This window comes from Littorina saxatilis, linkage group LG10 (genome assembly GCF_037325665.1).
Source record: "Littorina saxatilis isolate snail1 linkage group LG10, US_GU_Lsax_2.0, whole genome shotgun sequence".
Lineage (NCBI taxonomy): Eukaryota > Metazoa > Mollusca > Gastropoda > Littorinimorpha > Littorinidae > Littorina > Littorina saxatilis.
In genome coordinates this window covers 41,052,968-41,079,467 of record NC_090254.1, presented here as the reverse complement: position 1 = coordinate 41,079,467, position 26,500 = coordinate 41,052,968, and the positions used below count along the sequence as shown (strand labels likewise).

At 43.9% G+C, this 26,500-nt stretch overlaps 1 protein-coding gene across 1 annotated transcript in view; it reads right to left on the bottom strand.

Annotated features, from left to right (window-relative positions):
• LOC138978853 (nonsense-mediated mRNA decay factor SMG8-like) overlaps positions 1-26,451 on the bottom strand; it is a 43,775-nt gene extending 17,324 nt beyond the window's left edge. The window contains exons 1-16 of the mRNA XM_070351656.1: positions 26,358-26,451; positions 24,455-24,575; positions 23,979-24,014; positions 23,267-23,389; positions 22,451-22,534; positions 21,772-21,839; positions 18,917-19,082; positions 18,478-18,566; positions 13,204-13,328; positions 12,619-12,824; positions 11,617-11,756; positions 10,306-10,393; positions 9,477-9,632; positions 9,042-9,182; positions 8,380-8,611; positions 5,279-5,443 (exon numbers count right to left, since the gene is read on the bottom strand). Of these exons, the coding sequence (XP_070207757.1) occupies positions 5,279-5,443; positions 8,380-8,611; positions 9,042-9,182; positions 9,477-9,632; positions 10,306-10,393; positions 11,617-11,756; positions 12,619-12,824; positions 13,204-13,328; positions 18,478-18,566; positions 18,917-19,082; positions 21,772-21,839; positions 22,451-22,534; positions 23,267-23,389; positions 23,979-24,014; positions 24,455-24,575; positions 26,358-26,407 (1,990 nt within the window). The 5' untranslated portion in view covers positions 26,408-26,451. The remainder of the gene's footprint in view (positions 1-5,278; positions 5,444-8,379; positions 8,612-9,041; positions 9,183-9,476; positions 9,633-10,305; positions 10,394-11,616; positions 11,757-12,618; positions 12,825-13,203; positions 13,329-18,477; positions 18,567-18,916; positions 19,083-21,771; positions 21,840-22,450; positions 22,535-23,266; positions 23,390-23,978; positions 24,015-24,454; positions 24,576-26,357) is intronic.
• Positions 26,452-26,500: the final 49 nt, after the last annotated feature.

The window sequence follows — 26,500 nt, the reverse complement described above, 5'->3', positions numbered from 1 at the left end:
AGAGAGCAGGGGACTCGAAACGTTCCCCAAAGAAGAAGTTCCGGCGTGACCGGCAAAGGTGCACGCAGAGGAGCAAAAGACGACAGCAAATTCCGGGACATCCTGGGCAAAGGCAACCTCCTCTGAGCCGCTAATGTCCCGAAGCTGGGAAGGCCGGAGCCTGAAGCCCCTTTCCTGCAGGTCAACGGCCAAACTTCACCCCTGACTAAGAGGAGGATGAGAGGCGTCGAAGACCAAAGGCACAGGAAGTGAGGAGAACGGCAGAACCCACTACCGAAGTGTGTGGTAGCTGCTAATCCGCCTGAGGCAGGGAGCCTGCAAGCCCAAAGGGCACTGCTGACGAAAAAACCAGACTCAAACCAGATGGGACCATAGCAGGTCCACTATCCAGTGAGCCCCCACTTCCGGCCGGAGCCAGAAGCGCAGAGGTCGCGTACGATCGCCGACATAAGGCAAGGTTCAAACCGAACGTGACCACAGTCTGTGCACTAACCAGTGAACCTACGCTTCCAGCCGGAACCAGACGCAAAGCTGTCGCGGAACGACTGCTGAAGTAGGGCAAGCTCGAACCAGAAGTGACAGCAGCCTGTGCACTAACCGGTGAGCTCACACTTCCGTCCGCAGCCAGAAGCGCAGAGGTCGCGTACGACCACCGCCGTAAGGCAAGGTTCGAACTGAACGTGCCAGTAGCCTGTGCACTAACCAGTGAACCGATACTTCCAGCCGGAACTGGAAGCACAGCCGTCGCGTACGACTGCTGCCGTAGGGCAAGGCTCGAACCGGACGTGACAGCAGTCTGTACACCAACCAGTGAACCTACGCTTCCGGCCGTAACCGGAAGCGGCGCTGTCGCGGACGACTGCTGAAGTAGGTAAAGGCTCGAACCAGAAGTGACAGCAACCTGAGCACTAACCAGTGAACCTACACTTCCGGCCGGAACCGGAAGCCCAGCTGACGCTGACGACTGCTGACGTAGGGTAAGGCCCAAACCGGACGTGACAGCAGCCTGTGCACTACCGGTGAACCCACACTCCCGGCCGGAACCGGAAGCGCAGCTGCCGCGGACGACTGCTGACGTAAGGCTAGGCTCAAACCGGACGTGAACGTAGTCCGAACACTAGCCAGTGAGCCTTTTACTTCCGGCCTGAGCCGGAAGCAGCTGTCGCGGACGACTGCTGACGTAAGATGTGGGACGCACCGGACGTGACAGCAGGCTGCGCACGAGCGGAAGAACCACTGCTTCCGGCCGGAGCCGGAAGCCCAGCTGTCGCGTACAACTGCTGGTGTAAGGCGGGGTTCGGTCCGGACGTGAACGCAAGTCGCTCACTAGACGGTGAACCCCTACTTCCTGCCAAAGCAGGAAGCCCAGCTGTCGGAACCGACTGCTGGAGTACGGAGAGGTTCTGACCCGACGTGAACGCAAGTCGCTCACTAGCAGGAGAACATCCGATTCCGGAAACCGGAAGTGCAGCTGCCGTAAACGGCTGCTGCAGACACCAACCTTGAAGTGGCCGGATCCCCGGAGGGACATGCACTGTTGCGCTACCGCAAGCGGAAGGCAACAAATGCCGGCCAGGAAGAGGAGAAGAAGATCCCCAAGGGACCGTCCAGAAACATCACGGTGGACAGCAGCCTGGTCCGGAGAAGACCCAGAGTCTGAAGGAGAGAACGTCGCCTAACCCCCAGGCGGGGGGCAGAGCTGGCGACGTAGTCCGCCGCGGCAAACCTCGCGAACGAGGGAATCTATTTCTGGAAATAAGCAAAAGATAAGTGCAGACCCCAGAGCCCTAGACTCTGGAGCCGAAACAGACGTAAAACGACAGCCTTAGAGGCCAAAACGGACGGCAGAGAGCCAGACGGCCAATCGTCCGTAACATAAAAAACGGCACAGAACAACGTAAAAAAAATTGCCTAAAATTGTGCCAACATGAACAACAACGGAGTTCTTCAAAATAAGAGGCTGCTGAGGGATAGAGCTTAGCAGGGCCCAAGCCCTAACCCTCGGCCTTAGCTCCCTCTAATTCTCATTAACGGCCATGTAAGCACCGAGAGAAAAAATAATCAAACAGCTGAAACTAGCAAAGTCCGAAAGGACGCCAACCTTTCAGAAGCCAGCAAAGAGGGCAGCTAAAACCAGTTTAGGAGCTACCAAAGGCAGCTAAACAACTAGCTATACGAAGAGTTAAGCGTCCGAGTACGGACGAAAAATCAACATAACAACAACATGCTAGCTAAAAATGGCGACCAGGAGGAAGCCACAAGTCTGAAAATAATAAAGTCCGTACAGACACAAACATTTCAGAAGCAAGCAAGCAAATAGATAAGCACGTACGTAAAGGCTACCGACGGCAGCTACAAAGCAAGCTACGACAGCGTTAATAGACCGAACACGGCTAAAACAACAGAAGCCCGACAACGTGCTAATGCAAATGGCGACCGTGAGGAAGCCAAACAACTGCTGAAAACTTCAGAGTCCGACGGACATGCGAAATTCACAGCAGAAACAATAAAACAAACAAGCAAAAAATGAACGATCTCACCAGCTGCAAGCCAGCAAGAAGTAGACGGGGGCCGAGGCCGGTAGGTGCCGTAGACACAAAACCAGCCAGAGCAAAAGCGAACACAACCGTCACCCTTGAGTGATAGTAGTCGATTGAAGGGGTATCACGTGACCAGCACCATTGATGACGTAGTAGGCTACATGGGACGTAACCCAGGGTGTCAGTCATTCTGGTGCAGTCACTTTTTTAGTTGGGGTTGCTCCCCTTATACCTAGACGGGGTAGCTTTTATCATAACCTAAGCATCGAAGTGGGTCAATGCAAATTATGTGATTCGGCGTAAGAATATGTAATTATAACCTACACTTCCGGCCGGAACCGGAAGCGCAGCTGCCGCGGACGACTGCTGACGTAAGGCAAGGCTCAAACCGGACGTGAACATAGTCCGAACACTAGCCAGTGAGCCTTTTACTTCCGGCCTGAGCCGGAAGCAGCTGTCGCGGACGACTGCTGACGTAAGATGTGGGACGCACCGGACGTGACAGCAGGCTGCGCACGAGCGGAAGAACCACTGCTTCCGGCCGGAGCCGGAAGCCCAGCTGTCGCGTACAACTGCTGGTGTAAGGCGGGGTTCGGTCCGGACGTGAACGCAAGTCGCTCACTAGACGGTGAACCCCTACTTCCTGCCAAAGCAGGAAGCCCAGCTGTCGGAACCGACTGCTGGAGTACGGAGAGGTTCTGACCCGACGTGAACGCAAGTCGCTCACTAGCAGGAGAACATCCGATTCCGGAAACCGGAAGTGCAGCTGCCGTAAACGGCTGCTGCAGACACCAACCTTGAAGTGGCCGGATCCCCGGAGGGACATGCACTGTTGCGCTACCGCAAGCGGAAGGCAACAAATGCCGGCCAGGAAGAGGAGAAGAAGATCCCCAAGGGACCGTCCAGAAACATCGCGGTGGACAGCAGCCTGGTCCGGAGAAGACCCAGAGTCAGAAGGAGAGAACGTCGCCTAACCCCCAGGCGGGGGGCAGAGCTGGCGACGAAGTCCGCCGCGGCAAACCTCGCGAACGAGGGAATCTATTTCTGGAAATAAGCAAAAGATAAGTGCAGACCCCAGAGCCCTAGACTCTGGAGCCGAAACAGACGTAAAACGACAGCCTTAGAGGCCAAAACGGACGGCAGAGAGCCAGACGGCCAATCGTCCGTAACATAAAAAACGGCACAGAACAACGTAAAAAATTGCCTAAAATTGTGCCAACATGAACAACAACGGAGTTCTTCAAAATAAAAGGCTGCTGAGGGATAGAGCTTAGCAGGGCCCAAGCCCTAACCCTCGGCCTTAGCTCCCTCTAATTCTCATTAACGGCCATGTAAGCACCGAGAGAAAAATAATCAAACAACTGAAACTAGCAAAGTCCGAAAGGACGCCAACCTTTCAGAAGCCAGCAAAGAGGGCAGCTAAAACCAGTTTAGGAGCTACCAAAGGCAGCTAAACAACTAGCTATACGAAGAGTTAAGCGTCCGAGTACGGACGAAAAATCAACATAACAACAACATGCTAGCTAAAAATGGCGACCAAGGAGGAAGCCACAAGTCTGAAAATAATAAAGTCCGTACAGACACAAACATTTCAGAAGCAAGCAAGCAAATAGATAAGCACGTACGTAAAAGCTACCGACGGCAGCTACAAAGCAAGCTACGACAGCGTTAATAGACCGAACACGGCTAAAACAACAGAAGCCAGACAACGTGCTAATGCAAATGGCGACCGTGAGGAAGCCAAACAACTGCTGAAAACTTCAGAGTCCAACGGACATGCGAAATTCACAGCAGAAACAATAAAACATACAAGAAAAAATGAACGATCTCACCAGCTGCAAGCCAGCAAGAAGTAGACGGGGGCCGAGGCCGGTGGGTGCCGTAGACACAAAACCAGCCAGAGCAAAAACGAACACAACCGTCACCCTTGAGTGATAGTAGTCGATTGAAGGGGTATCACGTGACCAGCACCATTGATGACGTAGTAGGCTACATGGGACGTAACCCAGGGTGTCAGTCATTCTGGTGCAGTCACTTTTTTAGTTGGGGTTGCTCCCCTTATACCTAGACGGGGTAGCTTTTATCATAACCTAAGCATCGAAGTGGGTCAATGCAAATTATGTGATTCGGCGTAAGAATATGTAATTATAAACTAGATTTGATGACGTTACCTGTACACGTTCCTGTACACGTGTTGAAAGTAGCACATCTAGATCTGTTGCAGAAGAACGCTTCGCGCCAAACAGTTTTCACACAGTAATTTTAACTACATACCCCTAATGTACTCGCTAAAGCAAGATTTTTTTTTCTCTTGATATTTCATGCTCCTTCACACCGCACCAGAACACGTAATCTGCTTACTTTACTTTCTAGATTCGTTCTTTGTGCTAATCCGTTCCATGATTTTCCAAAACAGCGCGATGAAACTGCTCGTTTAAAAGTGTCGTGTAAAAGGATCGATCCTTTTGCACGATCCTTTTGCTCGATCATTTGACCCTTTCCGCGCGTCGGGCGGAAAGGGTCAAACGCGAAAGGATCGATCCTTTTGCACGATCCTTTTGCTCGATCATTTGACCCTTTTCGCCTTCCATACTTATCCACTAGGCCACGGCAGTGCAGTGCAGAAGAGTGTTGGTTATTATTTGTAATCGTTTCTTCAGCTGATATTGCTCTTCCAGGCCGATGCAAGGAGGAAGAGGGTAATACTATGAATACTAAATCTATCAATTCACTCTCACCTTCGTTTTCCACCGTCTCTTCAAGGACTTCGTCATTGGTAACATCGACCACCGGTTGTGCCTGTGGCTGACCTTGGGAAAGGTCAATGTCACGCTGGGAAGTTTCCAGCTCCACGTCTGGCAGGTTGCCATGGTGAAATAGGTCACTGTTCTCTTCACCTTGACCTGAAAGCAAAATTAGATTAGTACACTTTTCCTGTTTGTTTCACACGAAAAAGAGAGGAAGAGGGGATGCATATTTTAAAATTCTGTTTACCTGTGAACATTTTCATCATCACGTCAATAGAAAGTTTCGGGGGAGTTTGTAATATTTGCTAGCTAGTACTCTCTCATATCTTTCCAAACAGGAATCTTTACACCCTGTTGAAGTAAACAGCAGTGGAACCAACCTTCTAAGGTCTCCAAAAATCTTAGAAAATCCAGTCTTAGATAATTGTACGGCCATATTATCGTGGAAGCGTAGACAGCCGATTTTCTCCCCACGCCAAGTTGGCTGCTGTCTTCCGTCTTCGGTGGTTGAGGTTCTTACTCAGGGTTGCCTCCTCCCCAAGAGTAGCTGCCTTGCTGGGCTGTCGAGTCCACTCTACCCGGGTTTGTTGTCGAAGTTTTCCTTCTCGTAGCCTTTGCCTTTCCCAAGGCGCACACAAGGCAGTGCGGGTTTTGAAATCGGAGTTGTCCTTCTCCTAGATGAGCGACCATCCAAGGTTGACGAGCCCCATCTGCCCGAAGCAGCTGGTTTTAAGGCGCCAGGGACCCGCCTGCATCCCTTCTCCTGTTAGTCGAAGACAGGGCCCGCCACGTGAAGGCCAGGAGTTGGATTTGACTGTCAGAGGTGTTTGGAGACACGAAGCCATATGGAGCATTTCTTGGAAAGTAGGCGCTTATCTCTACTTCCACCCCGGCATAACAGTCCTTGGGCCCCAATCCAGTCTTAAAATTGCAGGAGTCTTAAAATGGGGGCACATTTACAGGTCATCAACAAAAAGTCAGAAAACAGGGTCTTAAAAGGGAGGGAGTCTTAACCCCTTCACTGCCCACCCCGTATGTAATACGTGGTCATTTTCGGTTTGTCCTACGCCCATAACCGTATCTCATACGTGGGATTTGTGTCAACATTTCAGGACATTTCTGAAAACTAAATGGGAGGTAACCACTGTCCAAGTACTTGTAGGGGTTCTAAACACAGTTCTTTCCCATAGACCGTTCGGATAAGTTACTACCACGTGTTGAAAACTGTGTTAGACATGTAGAACCGATCTACAGCATTCACAATGGCGGCCGAAAGTCGGACATCAACTCGTAGACCTGTTTTCAAGCGATACAGTGTTCTGGAAGCTCTACAAGAAGTGATTTATGGATTACCACACAGAAGAACACTTTTATGGGCTGTAATGTGAGTACGTAGAGGTTACATGCCGAGTCTCAGTGATTATTAAAAATAATGGTCGAAGTTGGCGGATCATGAAAAATGCGAGCTTCAGCGAGCTTTTTCATGACCGCGAACTGAGACCATTATTTTTAATAATCACTGAGACGAGGTGTGTAACCTCTTTATTCCTCCTTTCTTCAGTTATTCAAAGAAAACAGGAGTTTTTGTGCGAAAGTTAACTTTGATCGAATCCGAATCACTCAACCAGTCATCCTGCGCAGGCGATCGATTAATGCGCGGTTGTATAGTTCCGTGCAAATCATTCCATTCTGTTAACACTTCTTGTCAGTTTCCCTGTTTTAGACTAAAATCAAGTACACAGATATGCTGTTATTCTGCTGTGGCGGTAAAGGCAGATATTGTGTGTTCTGTTTATGTTTTAGTATCGTGTTAGGATAATGTTCTTTCGTCAAATGGGACTAGCAGACGAACTTTTGCACCCGTGTTCGAACGTTAATTACTGTATGAAGTTCAGTTTTCTGGGGAAAATAGTGTATGAAACCGCTTTATGTTGTTTAAATTGATGAGATGTGTGCATTTTGTTGCGTGTGATCTTTTTATAAAATGAAATATTGTTGAAAACTGACCGTCGGATTGCAGTCAGTGTTGTCGAAGAAACTGCGTTAAAAGAAGGGGAACTACTCTTGTCGGCAAGAGTATGAGTTACTTGCCTTGGGAATTTGCTTGTGATGAACGGTGTGTGCACGGCAGATCTAGATTCAGAAAACAACCTAACTCATGGATTTTATATGGAGATTCATGTGTTCAGGCCTGTAGTTGTTAATTTAAATGCGGTATGTTTGTATTGTTTGCTCCAGAGATGTATATTTCGTACGTATAGAGCGTTCGGAACTTTTCAGTCGCAAAAGTAGTACCAAAACAGAACAGCTTCTCAACCCATTGCGCTATCGAGGATTCAGGCTGTTGCTGGCTCGTTATTTGTTTGGTTGCTGGGTCATTATCGAAAAATAACTAGCTCTACAAGTTTACAGAGGTAAAGAAGCAGAGGGGGGAATAACTGATGTTTGACACCAGTTTTAGCAGTGTTTTGTGTGGTTTTACGTGCTGCAATGTGTGTGTAAGTCCGGAAACTGTAATTTTTGACAAAAATGGTCATTATATCAATTTTTACTATAACAATCACAAACAAAGTCCAACCAATGATCATGTCATCCTATAATAGCCAAGGGTATAAGCAAAACACATGCCAAAGATCTAAGAGATATCTCAATAAATGATCGAGCAGTGAACAGATTAGTGAACCTACCGAAGAAAGCAAAATTTTGCCCTGGCACACAGCAATACCAAAATGCTGTTATACTGTGGCAGTGAAGGGGTTAAAGAGGGGGGGGGGGGGGGGGGGCTTAAAAGGGGGTTGGGAGGTATCCATACCCAGGTGGTAGAGCACTAGACTTGTGATCTTATGGTCGCGGGTTTGAATCCGGGCCGGGACAGACATGGGCCAGCTTTAGGCGCAGACCCCGAGACGGTAGCCATGTCCCAACCCCCTGTCACCACAGTGGCACATAAAAGACCTCGTTCATTCTGCCATAAGTGCAGATGGCTGATACCACCTAAACAGGCATACACTCCTGTATCTCATCTAAAGTTGGGGTAAAGCCTGAGAAGCCGTGAGGGCGTAAAACTTAAATTTCGTCCTATCTATACCCACCCAGACTGAGCGCCAGGCTGAGGGCGGACATTCCTGTCACAAGGTCTTTGCCGTCGCCTCCTCCCCCCTCGCTCCCCTCCCTCGGAGTGTCCTTGACCGTGACCTTGTTGGTGGGGGTGGAGGCTGCGGCCGTGACCTGCGAGGTGCTGGGTTTGAAGGTCGGCATGTCAATGTGTTGAAGTGTTACGCAGCAAGCTGCCTCCAAGGTCATGTAGAAGTCGTAGTTTGCACTCTGCAGAGAAACGTAAAGTCTTCATGGTGAGTTTGTTATGTACATGAGAATGCCTACGGCTTTAAATGATAATTCATTGAAGTTATTAAAATATAAGACATGTTAAACTTAACTTGTAGTTCACTGAAATCTGTTTTACTCTGTTAATACAAATGTTTATCAGTATAAGATCTATTCCAGGATGGGGATGGTGAGAATTTCAAACTAGGGACAGGAGACTTTTGCAAGATTAATGAATAACTCAGTCGAAGTCAAAATCCTGGATACTGGGTGCTTTATACTTTGTCGGTAGTACTGTGGAACAAAAACGCACGAAGCAATTGAAAACTGTGACTTTCGTACGTATTAGTTGACTTAACCTCCACCTTAAAGAGAATTAAACAAGCTTAGCCATTTGGACCCAGATGCATGAAAGGGACAGCACTCTCACCCTGTGATCAAAGGGGTCATCTTTCTCGGCCTGCTGTCGGCCACAGTTGCAGGCGGCCCTGGTTTTGAGCTGACTGGAGTGAGCCATGACGGGCAGGTCTTTGCTCGCCTCCGTGATGGTATCGCTCAGCCCTCGGTGGAGCTGCAAATAACAAGATGATACAGTCGAGCCTGCCCCTTGCCACCACAACGACCATTCCAAGGTTCCCAGATGAGATTTTCAAAAGACACATCTTTCTAACTTCCCGTTCTTTACTCCAGGTCTCCCTAAAGCCAGGCTGTCTTTAATTGAGCTCAAAGTCAACTTTGCAAAGTCTTTTTACCAACAATTCAGTGCTAAAGCATTGTGCAGCCAGCTTCACGCAGCAGACTTTGCAAAGAAAACTTTGCCAAATTATACTGGGTTTTACCCCCAACATACATATGCACATCTGACCTGGTTGACACACAGGTTGCCGGACAGACTGACAGCCTCACATTGCTGATGGCCATTTTTCCAGAACGCCGTGCACACCTCCTCCAGCTGTGCCAGGTACTTGTCGAACGCTGGGCCTCTGGCGTACTGTGAAAACACCCTTCTGGCCTGGGCCAGCTGAAACACATCACACAGTTATCTGTCACTGTTAGCTGTGCCAGGTACTTGTCAAACGCTGGGCCTCTGGCGTAGTGAAAACACCCGTCTGGCCTGGGCCATCTGAACAACATCTCAGAGTTTTGTCACTGTTCGTCGAGGTCTTGCCAACACAAGTCATCTCTTGTTGGTTATTATTTGAACTTAAAAGTAAGCCAACATTCCTTTCATGACAGAATATCTCCAAAGGATAGATCATCCTGCTTGGTTTCCAACTGTAAGCCAACTACTGACAGAAAGTATCGTACATGTACAACTTCTACAACATATGATTTTCAACAAAAACAAACTAATTTCAAAGTTAAATTTTGCTTTTACAGTTCATGTATTCATATTGTTAAAAAAGTTCATTTACCAAAGCAATTTAACATTGTTATTCTAGTCAACCCCAATCATTTTAACGAAGACATAAAGCTAATACATATTAACGATCGTTCAGTTGTAACTTAGAGCGGAACAAAATGAATTACATAGCTCAATTTTAGAAAAGGTCCACAACAGTGAGTGAGACAACAAAAAAGAAACAGTGCACACAAGGTAAAAATAACAAAAATGTATGCATTCAGATTTTAATGTAGAAAGTATTTAAATATCATCAAACACCAGATGCAAAAAGACCTAAGAATACACTCACCTTAGAGAGATGGTAGGCTGTGACATAGAAGGGAGGCAACTCCTGCTGATAGGCAGTTTCTGCCATGGTGATGATCTTGCTGCATCGGCTATGTGAAAAGAAAAGAAAAATATATAAATACTTCACACGCACGCACATACACCCACACACCTCATAGCCAGACAGACCCGCATACACCCACACACATTATAGCCAGACCCGCATACACCCACACACATCATAGCCAGACAGACCCGCATACACCCACACACATCATAGCCAGACAGACCCGCATACACCCACACACATCATAGCCAGACAGACCCGCATACACCCACACACATCATAGCCAGACAGACCCGCATACACCCACACACATCATAGCCAGACAGACCCGCATACACCCACACACATCATAGCCAGACAGACCCGCATACACCCACACACATCATAGCCAGACAGACCCGCATACAAGTACACAATCCCTCTCTCTGTCACCCACACACTCTGTTACACATTCTCTCATTCACTCACACAGAAAAACACACACCCACACACATTCTTTCTCTCTCTCTCTCTCTCTGGCTTACACTGACACACACAACTCATTCCAACAAACCACTGCCTCACATTGAAACACACACACACACACACACACACACACACACACACACATACACACACTCTCTCTCTCTCTCTGGCTTACACTGACACACACAACGCATTCCAACAAAACACTGCCTCACATAGAAACACACACATACACACACACACACACACACACACACACACACACACACACACACACACACACACACACACAACCATACACACACTCTCTCTCTCTCTCTTTGGTTTACACTGACACACACAACGCATTCCAACAAACCACTGCCTCACATAGAAACACACACACACACACACACACACACACACACACAACCATACACACACTCTCTCTCTCTATGGCTTACACAGACAACGCATTCCAACAAAACACTGCCTCACATAGAAACACACACACAACCATTCACACTCTCTCTCTCTCTCTCTGGCTTACACAGACTCACACAACTCATTTCAACAAACCGATGCCTCCGTCGTCAAACCCCCCCCCCCCCCCAATCATCACTATCGAACAAAATCAAATACATTCAGAACGCTTTTTTTCCCCCGAACACCCACAAGTCCATGCATTCAATCCCCAAGAACATTTTTTTGTCAAATTCCAGACCGACAGCCACTTTCACTTTCTCATGACACCCTCCTTGCAACAACACAAACCACCAACCACACACTCCTGTACACTGTCACTGCAGAGTATTTGCTCACTTTTCAGAGAATCTGAGATCGGGGTCGAGCAGCGCTCGCAGGGTGTTGAGAGCACTCTGAGCGCGTCCCTCTGGCGTGGAGTCAAAGAGAAAGTCGTGCATCTTCCGGCAAACCAGCATCCAACCAGCGGCCGTTGGTAACTGAAGAGAATGAAGGATCATACTGAGAATCAACAGCCTTCCAAGACATACAGGTTCACTTCCACCACAGTGAAATGGCTTGTCTCAAGTGCTTAATGTTATAAGATACCAGTACATGCACAGCCTAGAAGAGGTGACCTTACCAGTACAGTGGAACCCTCATTTCACGACCTCCAAAAATCTGAGAAAATCAGGTCTTCAAAAGGAGGGAATCTTAATTCATGGGTAAGTTTACAGAGGTTATGAACAGAAAAATCTGAGAAAACAGGGTAGTATAAGGGAGGGAGTCTTAAATGAGGGTGTTATAAACAGGGTAGTATAAGGGAGGTAGTCTTAAATGAGGGTGTTATAAACAGGGTAGTATAAGGGAGGTAGTCTTAAATGAGGGTGTTATAAACAGGGTAGTATAAGGGAGGTAGTCTTAAATGAGGGTGTTATAAACAGGGTAGTATAAGGGAGGTAGTCTTAAATGAGGGTGTTATAAACAGGGGGTTTCACTGTGAGCAGCCTTCCAAAACATACAGGTTTAGGTTACGCTCTTAACAGTGAAATTACCTGCTTCATTGGCTTAATTTGAATGGGTACAACCCAGAAACCCTACAATAAATGTTTTTATGATAAAGGCCTCCCACTTTTGGGGAGTTTGGGGATTTTTATGAAAGATAAAGAAGAACAACCTGAAAATGTGCTCTGACTTGCAACAGATTTGACCATTTTGAATGCAAATTTTAAAGAAAAAGCTTGAAAGCATGGCTACTTCATTGTGCAACCTAGTGCACACTCTGGGGATATCAAGAAAGATGTGTGGAGCTTTGGAAATGCTGCAAATCGGCCGAAACATCTCGCATCTGGTAACACGCACCTCAAACCTTGCTGCCACAGGGTTACGACCCACGTTGTCGTCAAAGCCCTTGTTGAATGCCATCTCCACATGTTGCCATAGAAACTCCTTGAAGCTGTTCTCCTGGCGCATTGGCATGAGCGGTGACCGGAGGCTATCAGACGAGGAGGAGCTGTTTGTGTTGTTCCCTCGCCGTGAGGACTGGTAACTCTTTGTTCTGGGCGAGTCTGAACATCGACAATGAGAAGTTGAGATTATCAATGACAAGCTCAAACTAAGAGCACTGAATGTATTGGAAACGTAGGGTGCATTCTGAAAGTGCCCTCCTGTTAAAAAATTAAAAAAACTTCTGTAACATTTGTTGTTGACATGTTGCTTCTAAGTAACATTTTTGTGTGATCACATATTCTCAGAGTATGAGTAAGAAAAAGAAAATCGTCAACAAGTCAATCCTGTCAGTTTTGGTTGCATTTGACAGTTTCTTGCATTGAAGTACAGGTACTCCTATGTGACTGGTTGTCATGATAAAGTGACCGGTGTTTGTGGGACTTCTAGCCTTGCGATAATACCTGTGTATAAAACACCTAGTACAGCAATACAACTGACCGTGGCCGGTGTAGTGGTTCTTCATCAAACTGAGCAGGAAGGTGACGGGCTCCGTGGCTTCACTCCTGCGACTGTTGATGAAAACAAACTCCTGGTTGGCTGGCACCGCAAACAGCGAGTTGTTGCTGTGGACAGAATCTAGACTTTCAGGTAAAGCCTTAAAGGTCCTTGTCTACATTTTTATACCGAAATCGCCATTTGACCATTAAAATGCAGAGTCTATTATCTACAAATATCAACAATACACCCCCTTTCGATCAGGAAAGACGAAGCCAGTGTAGCCGTTTGAAAATTCATAGTAGTATTCCAGCGTAGTACTCATAGTACGATATCCTTATTCGGAAAATGCCGAGCGCAAAACTCCTCTCAAATCCCGTGCATTTCGTGCGTTTAAAAAAAGCGTGGACAGCGCTCCAGTGTCAAACTGTTGCTGCACTTGTTTGGGCGTGGCTATAAGCATAGTGACTTGAATTTGATTGGTCAGTATTTTTAGGCAAAGCACATGTTCTCAGCAAACAGAAAACAAAATATTGGAAGCGTGAGTCTCGCTACCCAAAAATAAAATCTTTTTTGACATATTTTTTTTTCTATAACTTTTTTCCACATGGTTCATTCATCATCTGACATAACTTTTTAGCGAAATCTAACCATAAGGTTATTAAAAAAAGCAAAAATGTAGACGACCTCCTTTAACTTGGTGAGCACACATGTACATATCCACGTTGACCGATGCACAAACAGTGGAACCCCATTTCAGACCTCCCCCTTTTTAAGACCTTCATTTTTCAGATTGTTTCTTCATAACATGTCCATTTACCCCCATTTTTTACATTTAGTCAAGTTTTGACTAAATGTTTTAACGTAGAGGGGGGAATCGAGACGAGGGTCGTGGTGTATGTGTGTATGTGTGTCTGTCTGTCTGTCTGTCTGTGTGTGTGTGTAGAACGATTCAGACTAAACTACTGGACCGATCTTTATGAAATTTGACATGAGAGTTCCTGGGTATGATATCCTCAGACGTTTTTTTCATTTTCAAGCCCCTCGTGGTCAAGTTTAGGTAGAGTGACCTCCCATCTCTGAACAAACCAAGATGGCGGCTTCCACCGAATTTCTCAGTTTTCCTCCAGACTTTGACGTCTCGTAAGTTTTTGGCAAGTCAGTAGAGGTGTAAATAAATAACACTAACACATAAGCTCCACTGGTTACACAATTGAGAATCACAAATAAGCAAGCACACATGCGTGATCTCGAATTGTCGGTGGATGCAAATTTTCAGCTCTTCTTTTACTTTCAGTATTTGCAGTAATTTAGACGTCTACTTTTCCTCCCTGGGGGTATATTATGTCATATATATATATATACTTACTCAGCAGTAACTGTGAGTCTGTTACTAGGTAACCAACTTTCCAAGCAGATCAGAAAATACCACTCATGTATGCAGGCCATTGTAAAAAAAGCGTCACAGACATTTTGAGTTATTTTTACATTTAGTCAAGTTCTTAGTTTTGACTAAATGTTTTAACATAGACGAGGGTCGTGGTGTATGTGTGTCTGTGTGTCTGTCTGTCTGTCTGTCTGTGTGTGTGTGTAGAGCGATTCAGACTAAACTACTGGACCGATCTTTATGAAATTTGACATGAGAGTTCCTGGGTATGATATCCTCAGACGTTTTTTTCATTTTTTTGATAAATGTCTTTGATGACGTCATATCCGGCTTTTCGTGTCACGCTCTCATTTTTCAACCAAATTGGTTGAAATTTTGGTCAAGTAATCTCCGACGAAGCCCGGACTTCGGTATTGCATTTCAGCTTGGTGGCTTAAAAATTAATTAATGACTTTGGTCATTAAAAATCTGAAAATTGTAAAAAAATTATTTTTTTATAAAACGATCCAAATTTACGTTCATCTTATTCTCCATCATTTTCTGATTCCAAAAACATATAAATATGTTATATTTGGATTGAAAACAAGCTCTGAAAATTAAAAATATAAAAATTATGATCAAAATTAAATTTTCAAAATCAATTTAAAAACACTTTCATCTTATTCCTTGTCGGTTCCTGATTCCAAAAACATATAGATATGATATGTTTGGATTGAAAACACGCTCAGAAAGTTAAAACGAAGAGAGGTACAGAAAAGCGTGCTATCCTTCTCAGCGCAACTACTACCCCGCTCTTCTTGTCAATTTCACTGCCTTTGCCATGAGCGGTGGACTGACGATGCTACGAGTATACGGTCTTGCTGCGTTGCATTGCGTTCAGTTTCATTCTGTGAGTTCGACAGCTACTTGACTAAATGTTGTATTTTCGCCTTACGCGACTTGTTTCTTCATAACATGTCCATTTATCCCCATTTTTGGCTCACGTAAGTGTAGCCTATGCGATGCTAACTTTTGTCTGTCTGTGCGTGCGTGCGTATGTATGTATATACTAGATGAATACCCGCTTCGCCGGGTAGCCGGCTTCGCCGGGAAGAAGTACTTGGAGCCGTACGCCGGCTTCGCCGGGTCCGAACAATGAACCCGCCAAGCTTAGGTCCCTCCCAGATTCGTGGAATGGGAACAGCACGAAAATGATTCAGTGGCCATAATGCCATTCCTGACCATATCGAGTCCCATCCTTGTCGACGAATGTAACCGTGTTAATCACCTTTGGAGGCGAACTCCACTCAAACAGGATTGAGCAATTTAGAGCTTATCTGTAAGCCCTTTTGGACTGTTATGGCTTTTCAAAGGAAGGCCAGTACATACAAATACACAAAAGCCGCCAGACCACATCACAAACAGAACTGAACAATCCCCAGGTGTTGCTCACATAGAGAGACACACACACACACACACACACACAAACACAGAGAAGCCGTATCTATAGAGAGATAGATGACAGTGTATTTTTCGCGTGGCTATAAATTGATTCGACCTTTGCACTTTTACAGTGAGGATAATTTACGGGTCCAATTTACGTTCTGGACACTGCGGTGACCTTCTAAAAATAGTAACAGAACGCCGGGAATATCCGAAGATGCCCCCCTCATACTATAGTGCACCATACGAAGGAAGGGAGGTAAACGCTGAAAACATGGAGAAGATGAGAAGATAAGGAAGAGTTACTGGGAATGGTGAAATGAACACAAAAACCAAAATCGGTTCAGCGCTGCGCGCTGAGAGCACGTGTTGAAATATCTCATCGATGATATTGTGTCCGGGGTGTAGCTGAATACGGTGTCCAAATTTGAAAAAGATCCACCGAGAACTTTGGCTTTGGTGTGTCGGTATGGGGGCCCGGGTAGCTGAGGTGGAACCAAAATCGGTTCAGCGCGCACAAAATCGGTTCAGCGCTGCGCGCTGAGAGCACGTGTTGAAATATCTCATCGATCAGGTTGTGTCCGGGGTCTCTGTGAATAAGCCCACCAAATTTGAAGCAGATCCATCGAGAACTTTGGCCGTGCATCGCGAAGACACAGACAGACAGATACACACACAGACACAAGTCGTATATATATATAGATGTATGTCTGTGGTAGAAACTTTAACATTTGACTGAACACCGAAATACTAATTTTACCTGGTTATTATTCAAGCAACAGCTTCAAAGTATTGAAGCAATGATCAACATTTCGTCGGCACGTATGTAGTTAAAGTGTGTATCCAAAGAAAACGGGTGGTGGGGGGTTTTGGGGGGGTAAAAACAGGTGACTGGTTTGTGTCGTGTTTGGTATGTAGACAAGGTCAGGGGTCAAGGTTAGGTCAGATCGCGTGAAGGATTGTGGTATAGATACAGTTATCACCGAGCTGCAGTTCGTCGATTCGGAGAAGACGATTTCACATTGTTCGGTTTCGTAGCTCCAGAAAAATAGATAAGGAAGATACCAAAGGAGATTTCCTACAGGTTAATCTGCACAGCGTGTTTCCAGTGTCTGCGCGAGGAAGCGCTGTCGAAAGCGCAGTGTCAGTCGATCTGTCCATCTGGCAGTTGTGTCCCGGTAAGTAGGCTACAGACAGACAGATCTAGATCTAGTGTCTCGCACTCTTGCACCGTGTCACCTATACTTACTGTGTGTGTGTATGTGTGACGGAGTGATTGAGTTTGTGTTACTGTTTGTCGATTTCTTACGTGAGCCTTGAAGGCTTCGCCTCTTGTTTCTTCATAACATGTCCATTTACCCCCATTTTTTCTTCATAACATGTCCATTCACCCCCATTTTTTCTTCATAACATGTCCATTCACCCCCATTTTTCAGATTTTGTAGAGGTCTTGAAACGGGGCTTCCTCTGTAATATTACGTCTAGGCAATAAATATCTTGGTCTTTGAACTCTCTTTCTTCTTCAAGGCAGTTTGTGACTGCTCATGTGGCACGAATAAAATCAGCCAGATAAGGATAAGAATAGGGTATCGTATCATAAAGTCCTGTGAAGTTACCCCCAGGGAAATTCAGGGTTCTATCTCACTTGGGAAAACAAGCTGTCAAATAGTAAGGCGCTACCCAATTTTACACACAAACACACAATTAATTTATATTTTTTGAACATTTGTGTAAAACTGGTGAAAGTAGAAAAAAGAAATCTGAAATCACATGGCCTGAAAGTTTGTGTCTTAATTTGTCTGTGTGCAAAGCAAGCCAGAAATAGTGGTCACTCCTTAAAGGCACAGTGCAGCTCACAGCCTTTGTTTTGCGTTTTTGTTGCAGCTGAGTGCATTTACAGTTCAAAAATCCTCCTATGGTAGTAAAACAAACCCAAAACTACCCAACGACGACATCTGTGAAGCTCGACAGTTTCTTGTTCACGCGAGTGCATAAATTCACCTAGTTATTACGTGGTGTTTGGTCGGAGTTCGATTCAACGGAGTGATTCCGGCCTTGATTTTGTTTTACACAAACTCATGATGACGTCTGACATAGTTTGCTTAGTGACGTGTCTTTTTGTGCATGATGTGGTGATCTACCTGATCTAAATTTAGATCCAAAAATAGGTCAAGACCAGCCGGGTCCGAGTACGAAATTAATTCGTACAAAAATCGCAGTTCTTGACTCTTTGGGTGCAAGTCAATGAAACTTGGTAGTTCTTCTAACGGATAGCTGCCTGAGGTATGACTAAAAGCCCCAGGGGCTCCGTGCACCTGGATTTGACAAGTTCAGTACCTTTAACTTGACAAAAGCGTGATCAAGTCTGGGAGGTTTGGGATACCTTTTTCTAGATACTGTACCTGATATTTGTGATGACTGTACCTGTACTGTACCTGATATTTGTGATGACTGTACCTGTACTGTACCTGATATTTGTGATGACTCTTGCGCGACGCAGGACTCGGTAGATCTGATCCTCAAGGTTGTGTTGAAGACGTTTCAGAGGAGACAGTTTCTGAAAAGATAAAAGAAATGCCAGGCTCAAGTATCGCACTGCAGATATGTTATCAAAATTATTAAGAACACAAAGAGCAAAATAATGATGCAAAAAGGAGAACTTGGTGAGTAGCTGGAATATACCCGTGACCTTTACTTGCTGGAACTTACCTTAATGACATTGCCTTTCTGCAAGATACCTGTGACCTTGACTTCCTGGAACATACCTGTTACCTTGATGTTCTTGAACATACCTATGACCTTGACTTTCTGCAAGATACCTATGACCTTGACTTTCTACAAGATACCTATGACAATTGACATTGAATTTCTGCAAGATACCTGTGACCTTGACTTATTGTAACATACCTGTGACCTTGACTTGCTGGAACCCTCTTCCTCTGCGCTGGGTCCCAAGGTCTGTGTCTGAAAGACGAATAGAACACGGGGAGAACACAGCCGCCCAGTCGCTGACCAGTCCTTGGAAACCGGCAGATTTCGTAGCAGTTCTGTCAACTGGGGCTGCATCTTCAATCTGTTTAAGAAAATATAAGGCACAGCACTTTTATAGCCTTAAATCTTCAAAGTTATGCTTATTCTGTGTATTATTTCAGTTCTTATCCATGTATTTTACTTGAATCTGAAAGTATTTAGATGCAAAAGTACTTGAAGTAATAAAAAAATATGTACAGTGTATAAATTACAAACAAAAATGATTTGCACATAACCTAAAATATAACATTTATAACCTTCCTCTTCTTGCAACTTTATTCTGTAATTTTGTGAATGAATGCAAATGCGCTAGTACGCTATCATACAGGAACACACACAACTCCAAATGTAGGTTCCTTCCACTGTATTATACAGGTATGACAAACATACACACACATACACACAATCATGAACATAAATGTTAGGTATTCAAAAATTGGGTACTCACGGGTTTGGATGCAAAAACAAAGCGAGATTAAAATCCTGTGCACAATTTCACTAACAAAACCCTCTACCCTTCACTTATGTAGAGAAATACACAAACAGTCCGTGAACTCACAGGCACACGATCTCTACTTTACTGGTATCGAATCACGGCTCGTGTGTAGTCAGTTACAGTTCATATTCCGGCAGACTCAAATCACCGTCTGCTCTGCCTACTAAACACTCATTATATCTTATGTACTTAAGATCTTATAGACATATTTTAACTCTGTTCATACACAGAATTACACAGCATCTATGGCCGTTCACTAGGAAATGTATCTGAATACTAATTCCTTCCACTGGCGACCTCGATCTACCCAGTTCCTTTCGCCCTGTGACCTCTATGGTCCAACTATACGGACAACCATAACCTTGCAATAACTTCCTGAAATCTCGTCGAATTTCAGCTATGCTGGTCTAGAGTTATGATACTTCGGCGGCTTCTCAGATCCGTCACACTTGTCATCTGGCCGCTATCTCCCTCTCAGACCGGTTATACGACGCACTGTTAAGTGCTTTCCTGTCGCATCTATCCGGGCTTCCTTCCTCCCGGCCGATTACTTGGACAACCCCTCAATGTCCAAGGACAGTGGTAAAGTGTAACAATACCCTAGTTGCGATTTACAACATCAACTATTCCCGGTCAGTGAGCTGAACTCACAGTGCGTGCAACACACTTTGCTATGTCACGCTATATCTCTGGTTAGCGCTCTAAAAGCGTGGAGGATATCACTGTCAAACTTTGCCTGTTACAGTGTTATTCGTGATTTCCTTCACAAATTTTCAAACTCTGTTCAGAACAAAATTCTTCAATAAACAAGCAGAAAACTAACAGTCACAGAACTACATAGAGGTATATGAAGAGAATGACCAAAATCATTCATAATACAATGGAATCTCTCTTTAAAGCCCCCCCCCCCCCCCCCCCCCCCCCAAAAAAAAAAATAAAAAAATAAAAAAACCGAAGGCTATCTCCCATATTTCTCAGATTTTCTGTTCAATAAATCAGGCATGAAAACTGAAACAAAAAAAAAACCCTGAAAAAAAAATTCGAAGGCGCGTAGCGCCAAGTTTCGCAGGCGCAAAGCGCCAAGACTTCTAGGGGGGTCCGGGGGCATGCCCCCCCGGAAATTTTTTTTTTCAAGGGTGCAATTTGGTGCAATCTGGGGCTATCTGAGCCTTAAAATTGGATTCAAACATGGCCCCAAAATACATACAAAATGAAGCAATCTGGTGCTCATTTGAAAGCAAATCTACTTCTTTTTCAGGCATTAAAAAGGGATTACAACAAGCTGGTATTGTCATGAAATATATATATATATAGAATTTTATATCACTTTCAGACTACTAGGGGGGGGGTCCAGGGGCATGCTGCCCCGGGAAAAAAAATGTCAGTGGGTGCAAAATAAAGAGAGAGAGAGAGAGAGAGAGAGAGAGAGAGAGAGAGAGAGAGAGAGAGAGAGAGAGAGAGAGAGAGAGAGAGAGAGAGAGAGAGAGAGAGAGAGAGAGAGAGAGAGAGAGAGAGAGAGAGAGAGAGAGAGAGAGAGAGAGAGAGAGAGAGAGAGAGAGAGTGTCAACAATCTACGACACGACTGCCAACTAGTCTCGGCCCGCTCAAAAAACAATGACCGAGACTTTCAGTAATTCCTTCGCGTGACGTCTAACCCTCTTACGCCATAATGTGACGTCTTCAAATGACGAAATGTTAAAGTTTCTACCACAGACATACACACGCACAAACACACGCACAAACGCACAGACAGACAAAGTTACGATCGCATAGGCTACACTTCGTGAGCCAAAAAACGGAATCGCACAAATAAATCGGATGGCCCATTGAAAATAATCGGAAAAGTCGGAAAAAACGGAGAATTTTCATCCCTGTTAAATCTATGTAAATGTAACTGAATTTTAAGACTCCCTCTTTTTAAAGACCTGTTTTTCTCAGATTTTTGAATGTCTTTACAGGGTGGGGGGGGGGGAGGGGGGGGGGGGGGGGAATGGTTACTGTACTAATACCACTAGCACATAGAAAGTCATGTGCACTTGATACTTGTACAGTCTGGAACCCCCCTTTTATAAAAAAATTTTAAAAAGCCCAAGCAATTTAAGCCCCCCCTCCCCTTTTTCCATTTTTTGTATGCACAAACTTTAAGACTCTTTTTTAGGCCTGAATTTCTCAGACTTCTTGGGGTCTCAAAAAGGGGGGGGGGGGGAGGTCCACTGTATTAACACACAACACAGACCTGATAGAATCCAGGATCCGGAAGAACTTGATGTATGACATGTCAAAGATACTGCCCGGGTGAGCAAGCTGTACAAAACAAAATGTTGGAAACGTATACTCACACAAAACACAACAATGACAGCTAAAAACAGTAACAGAAACATATGAAATCGAAACAACAAAATTTCACTCACAATTGCACGTTTGAAGGATGAGATCTTGCTGTTTTTTTATGAAACCAAAATTATCTGCTTTGTGATTGTGAAATGTATGATTGTATCTGAACTAACTTCTAAAGATCAAAAAAAAAAAAAAAAAAAAAAGGAAAACAGAGAACAAATTGTCACTGCCTAGAATTAGAAAGAAGACATAAAAAAAAGTCAGAATCAAGGTTTAAATCAAATGTTAATACTTTCTAAAATTCAACATAAGACCAGGAACATCTTTTAACTGACCACACACACCACACACTAGCACAAACTCTTTCTCTCTCTCTCTCTCTCTCTCTCTCTCTCTCTCTCTCTCTCTCTCTCTCTCTCTCTCTCTCTCTCTCTCTCTCTCTCTCTCTCTCTCTCTCTCTCTCTTGCATGTGCCTATGCAGGCAAGCACACACACACACACACACACACACACACACACACACACACACACACACACACACACACACACACACACACAAACAGAACAGACAGACTGACCAACACAACATGTGCAAGAGAGAAGACCAGCAGCAACATCCTGGCGTATCTTGATTCTGCATCTTGCCAGTAAGTGTAGAAATCCTGTTGACAAATACACATGTGATAATTGAAACTGACCGCGAGATTTAAGAAAAACATGAGCAAATCTAAAATAAAATTATAGCTACAATGTCTCTTGAAGTTCAATGTTCCAAGCTATACAAAGCAAACTTTCAACAACAAAAATACACTGGTATTTAAATAAAAAAATCCTACCACATTACTGTGTAAATTATCCACACCTCCATTCGGAGATGTATCAAGAGCGGAATTATTATTATATGAGGTCTTATATCGCGCGCGTATCTCCAGACTCGGACTCAAGGCGCAGGGATCTATTTATGCCGTGTGAGATGGAATTTTTTACACAATACATCACGCATTCACATCGACCAGCAGATCGCAGCCATTTCGGCGCATATCCTACTTTTCATGGCCTATTATTCCAAATCACACGAGTATTTTGGTGGAGATTTTTTATCTATGCCTATACAATTTTGCCAGGAAAGACCCTTTTGTCAATCGTGGGATCTTTAACGTGCACACCCCAATGTAGTGTACATGAAGGGACCTCGGTTTTTCGTCTCATCCGAAGGACTAGCACTTGAACCCACCACCTAGGTTAGGAAAGGGGGGAGAAAATTGCTAACGCCCTGACCCAGGGTCGAACTCGCAACCTCTCGCTTCCGAGCACAAGTGCGTTACCACTCGGCCACCCAGTCCACTGGAATTCCCAGAAACTGAGGTAACAATGGCCTGCTTTGGTTTACTCACTTCTTGTATCTTGTCCTTAGCTGTCTGGCGACAGTGACGAGCAAGTTGAGGTGTGTCCAGGTGAGACATCAAGTGAAGATATAACACCTGCGTGTCTTCGTCATAATAACACTCCAGGTCCCCCTGAAAATATGTGTGCAATGTCATGATGACCTTGATCACTTTAAGAACAAATGTGTACAGTCCGTTAGTGTTAGTGTTGAGCATGAACAGACAGGAGTTTTTGTTGTTCGTCACATGAACAACATAATCAACTCTACCACCTCTATGAATCTATTTCGATCTCTCTCGCACACAATTTTCACACACATGCACCAACATGAGACATCATAATCATATACACGTTTTGATATTTATACTGGTAGTGGTACTTATTATTGATTAAATCAGAAAAACATGTATTAACAAGCATACTAATATTCTAATGTAAACAGAGTCATTGGTTGCACTTGCAGTAAAATTGCAAGAGATCAGGCTGTTTTGCTAGTTTAATTCCAACTCTTTATGAATTCAGACATTGAAATTGATTAAATCGGAAATATTAACACGCATACTACAGTGTATTATTTTAATCTTACAAGAGTTATATTGGTCCCAGTCAAATTGCACAAGATCAGGCTGTTTTGCTTGATTTCCAACTCTCCAAGAATTTGGACACAGAGGATTGGGTACTGTAACTTAGTGTAGGTCAAGTGTAACTGACATTACTTACTTTCTCCATGTTTTCCCCAATAAGACTTTCAAGTCCCTGCAAAAGAAAAAACAGTGTGGTTATTCAATCCTCATTCATGTTTGGAAATGTTACTAGTCGTGTTGGAAGTACTGTGCTACTGATTTCAAAGCCCGAAGACATACAGAATTTTAATTTTTTGTCAAGTCTTGTTCACATATTTCACAGAATTAATCTGAAAGCTTGCAAAAGCAGTATAGGCTTTTTCAGACTAGCTGAAACATTATTATCAATACGATTTAATTATCAATAGAATAATAAGTGACCCGTCAACAGTTAAGTGAGTAATTTTTGAACAACTTGGAACATTATTCATAACAAGAACTGCACTATCAAGTTAAAGATGGTGATATTACCTCACTGGCAAAAAGTTTATTAAAATTCTTTATTGTATGAAAAAAAAATTAGTGTTTTGTACTTTAATTTGACTTCACAGCTTAATTATAATAAAATCATACCTGAAAAATGTCTCGATCTATGACGGGATTCAAAAGAGACGCTTTAGAATAAAAAGGAGCAAAGCGTGACTTTCCAATAACAGCAACCACACATATTTTGGTTGACCTTTCAGCAAATGATCTGCAATTAAAAAAGAAGACAATTATTCTACAACTGTACAACTTCTACAAATACAACTTAAATTAAAAACAAGTCGCGTAAGGCGAAAATACAACATTTAGTCAAGTAGCTGTCGAACTCACAGAATGAAACTGAACGCAATGCAACGCAGCAAGACCGTATACTCGTAGCATCGTCAGTCCACCGCTCATGGCAAAGGCAGTGAAATTGACAAGAAGAGCGGGGTAGTAGTTGCGCTGAGAAGGATAGCACGCTTTTCTGTACCTCTCTTCGTTTTAACTTTCTGAGCGTGTTTTCAATCCAAACATATCATATCTATATGTTTTTGGAATCAGGAACCGACAAGGAATAAGATGAAAGTGTTTTTAAATTGATTTCAAAAATTTAATTTTGATAATAATTTTTATATTTTTAATTTTCAGAGCTTGTTTTTAATCCAAATATAACATATTTATATGTTTTTGGAATCAGAAAATGATGGAGAATAAGATAAACGTAAATTTGGATCGTTTTATAAAAAAAAAAAATTTTTTACAATTTTCAGATTTTTAATGACCAAAGTCATTAATTAATTTTTAAGCCACCAAGCTGAAATGCAATACCGAAGTCCGGGCTTCGTCGAAGATTACTTGACCAAAATTTCAACCAATTTGGTTGAAAAATGAGAGCGTGACAGTGCCGCCTCAACTTTCACGAAAAGCCGGATATGACGTCATCAAAGACATTTATCAAAAAAATGAAAAAAACGTCTGAGGATATCATACCCAGGAACTCTCATGTCAAATTTCATAAAGATCGGTCCAGTAGTTTAGTCTGAATCGCTCTACACACACACAGACAGACAGACAGACAGACAGACAGACAGACAGACAGACACACATACACCACGACCCTCGTCTCGATTCCCCCCCATCGACAACCCTGCACTCCTCTCATGAAAGAACTTCACTGGCTTCCTGTATCTGAACGTATTAGGTATAAAGCTGCCTGCTTCTGCTACAATATCATCTCTGAATCGGCACCTGCCTATCTTTCTGAACTGGTCTCTCTCTACACTCCCTCTCGCACCCTTCGTTCTTCTGATGATGCTCGACTTCTCTGTCAAGGTCGCTTTAAACGCAAGGCTCATGGCTTCCGCACGTTTTCGTATTATGGACCTCAGTTATGGAATTCACTCCCCTTTCAATTACGTCACTCTCCATCCATTTCATCTTTTAAGTCCAATTTGAAAACTCACTTGTTCCAACAACACTACGGATAGTTCCTTAGTATAGAGTCTGGGGATGTGAGATGTGCATGATGTGTTGTTTGAATCTGACAGTGATTGTATGATTTTTGTATACATGTATTGTTGTCCCGCGCTTTGAACTTTTGATAAGGCGCTTTATAAATGCCCGTTATTATTATTATTATTATTAAAACATTTAGTCAAAACTTGACTAAATGTAAAAATAACTCAAAATGTCTGTGACGCTTTTTTTACAATGGCCTGCATACATGAGTGGTATTTTCTGATCTGCTTGGAAAGTTGGTTACCTAGTAACAGACTCACAGTTACTGCTGAGTAAGTATATATGACATAATATACCCCCAGGGAGGAAAAGTAGACGTCTAAATTACTGCAAATACTGAAAGTAAAAGAAGAGCTGAAAATTTGCATCCACCGACAATTCGAGATCACGCATGTGTGCTTGCTTATTTGTGATTCTCAATTGTGTAACCAGTGAAGCTTATGTGTTAGTGTTATTTATTTACACCTCTACTGACTTGCCAAATACTTACGAGACGTCAAAGTCTGGAGGAAAACTGAGAAATTCGGTGGAAGCCGCCATCTTGGTTTGTTCAGAGATGGGAGGTCACTCTACCTAAACTTGACCACGAGGGGAGCTAAATCAGAAGAAAGAAATATGCAAATATTGAAAGTC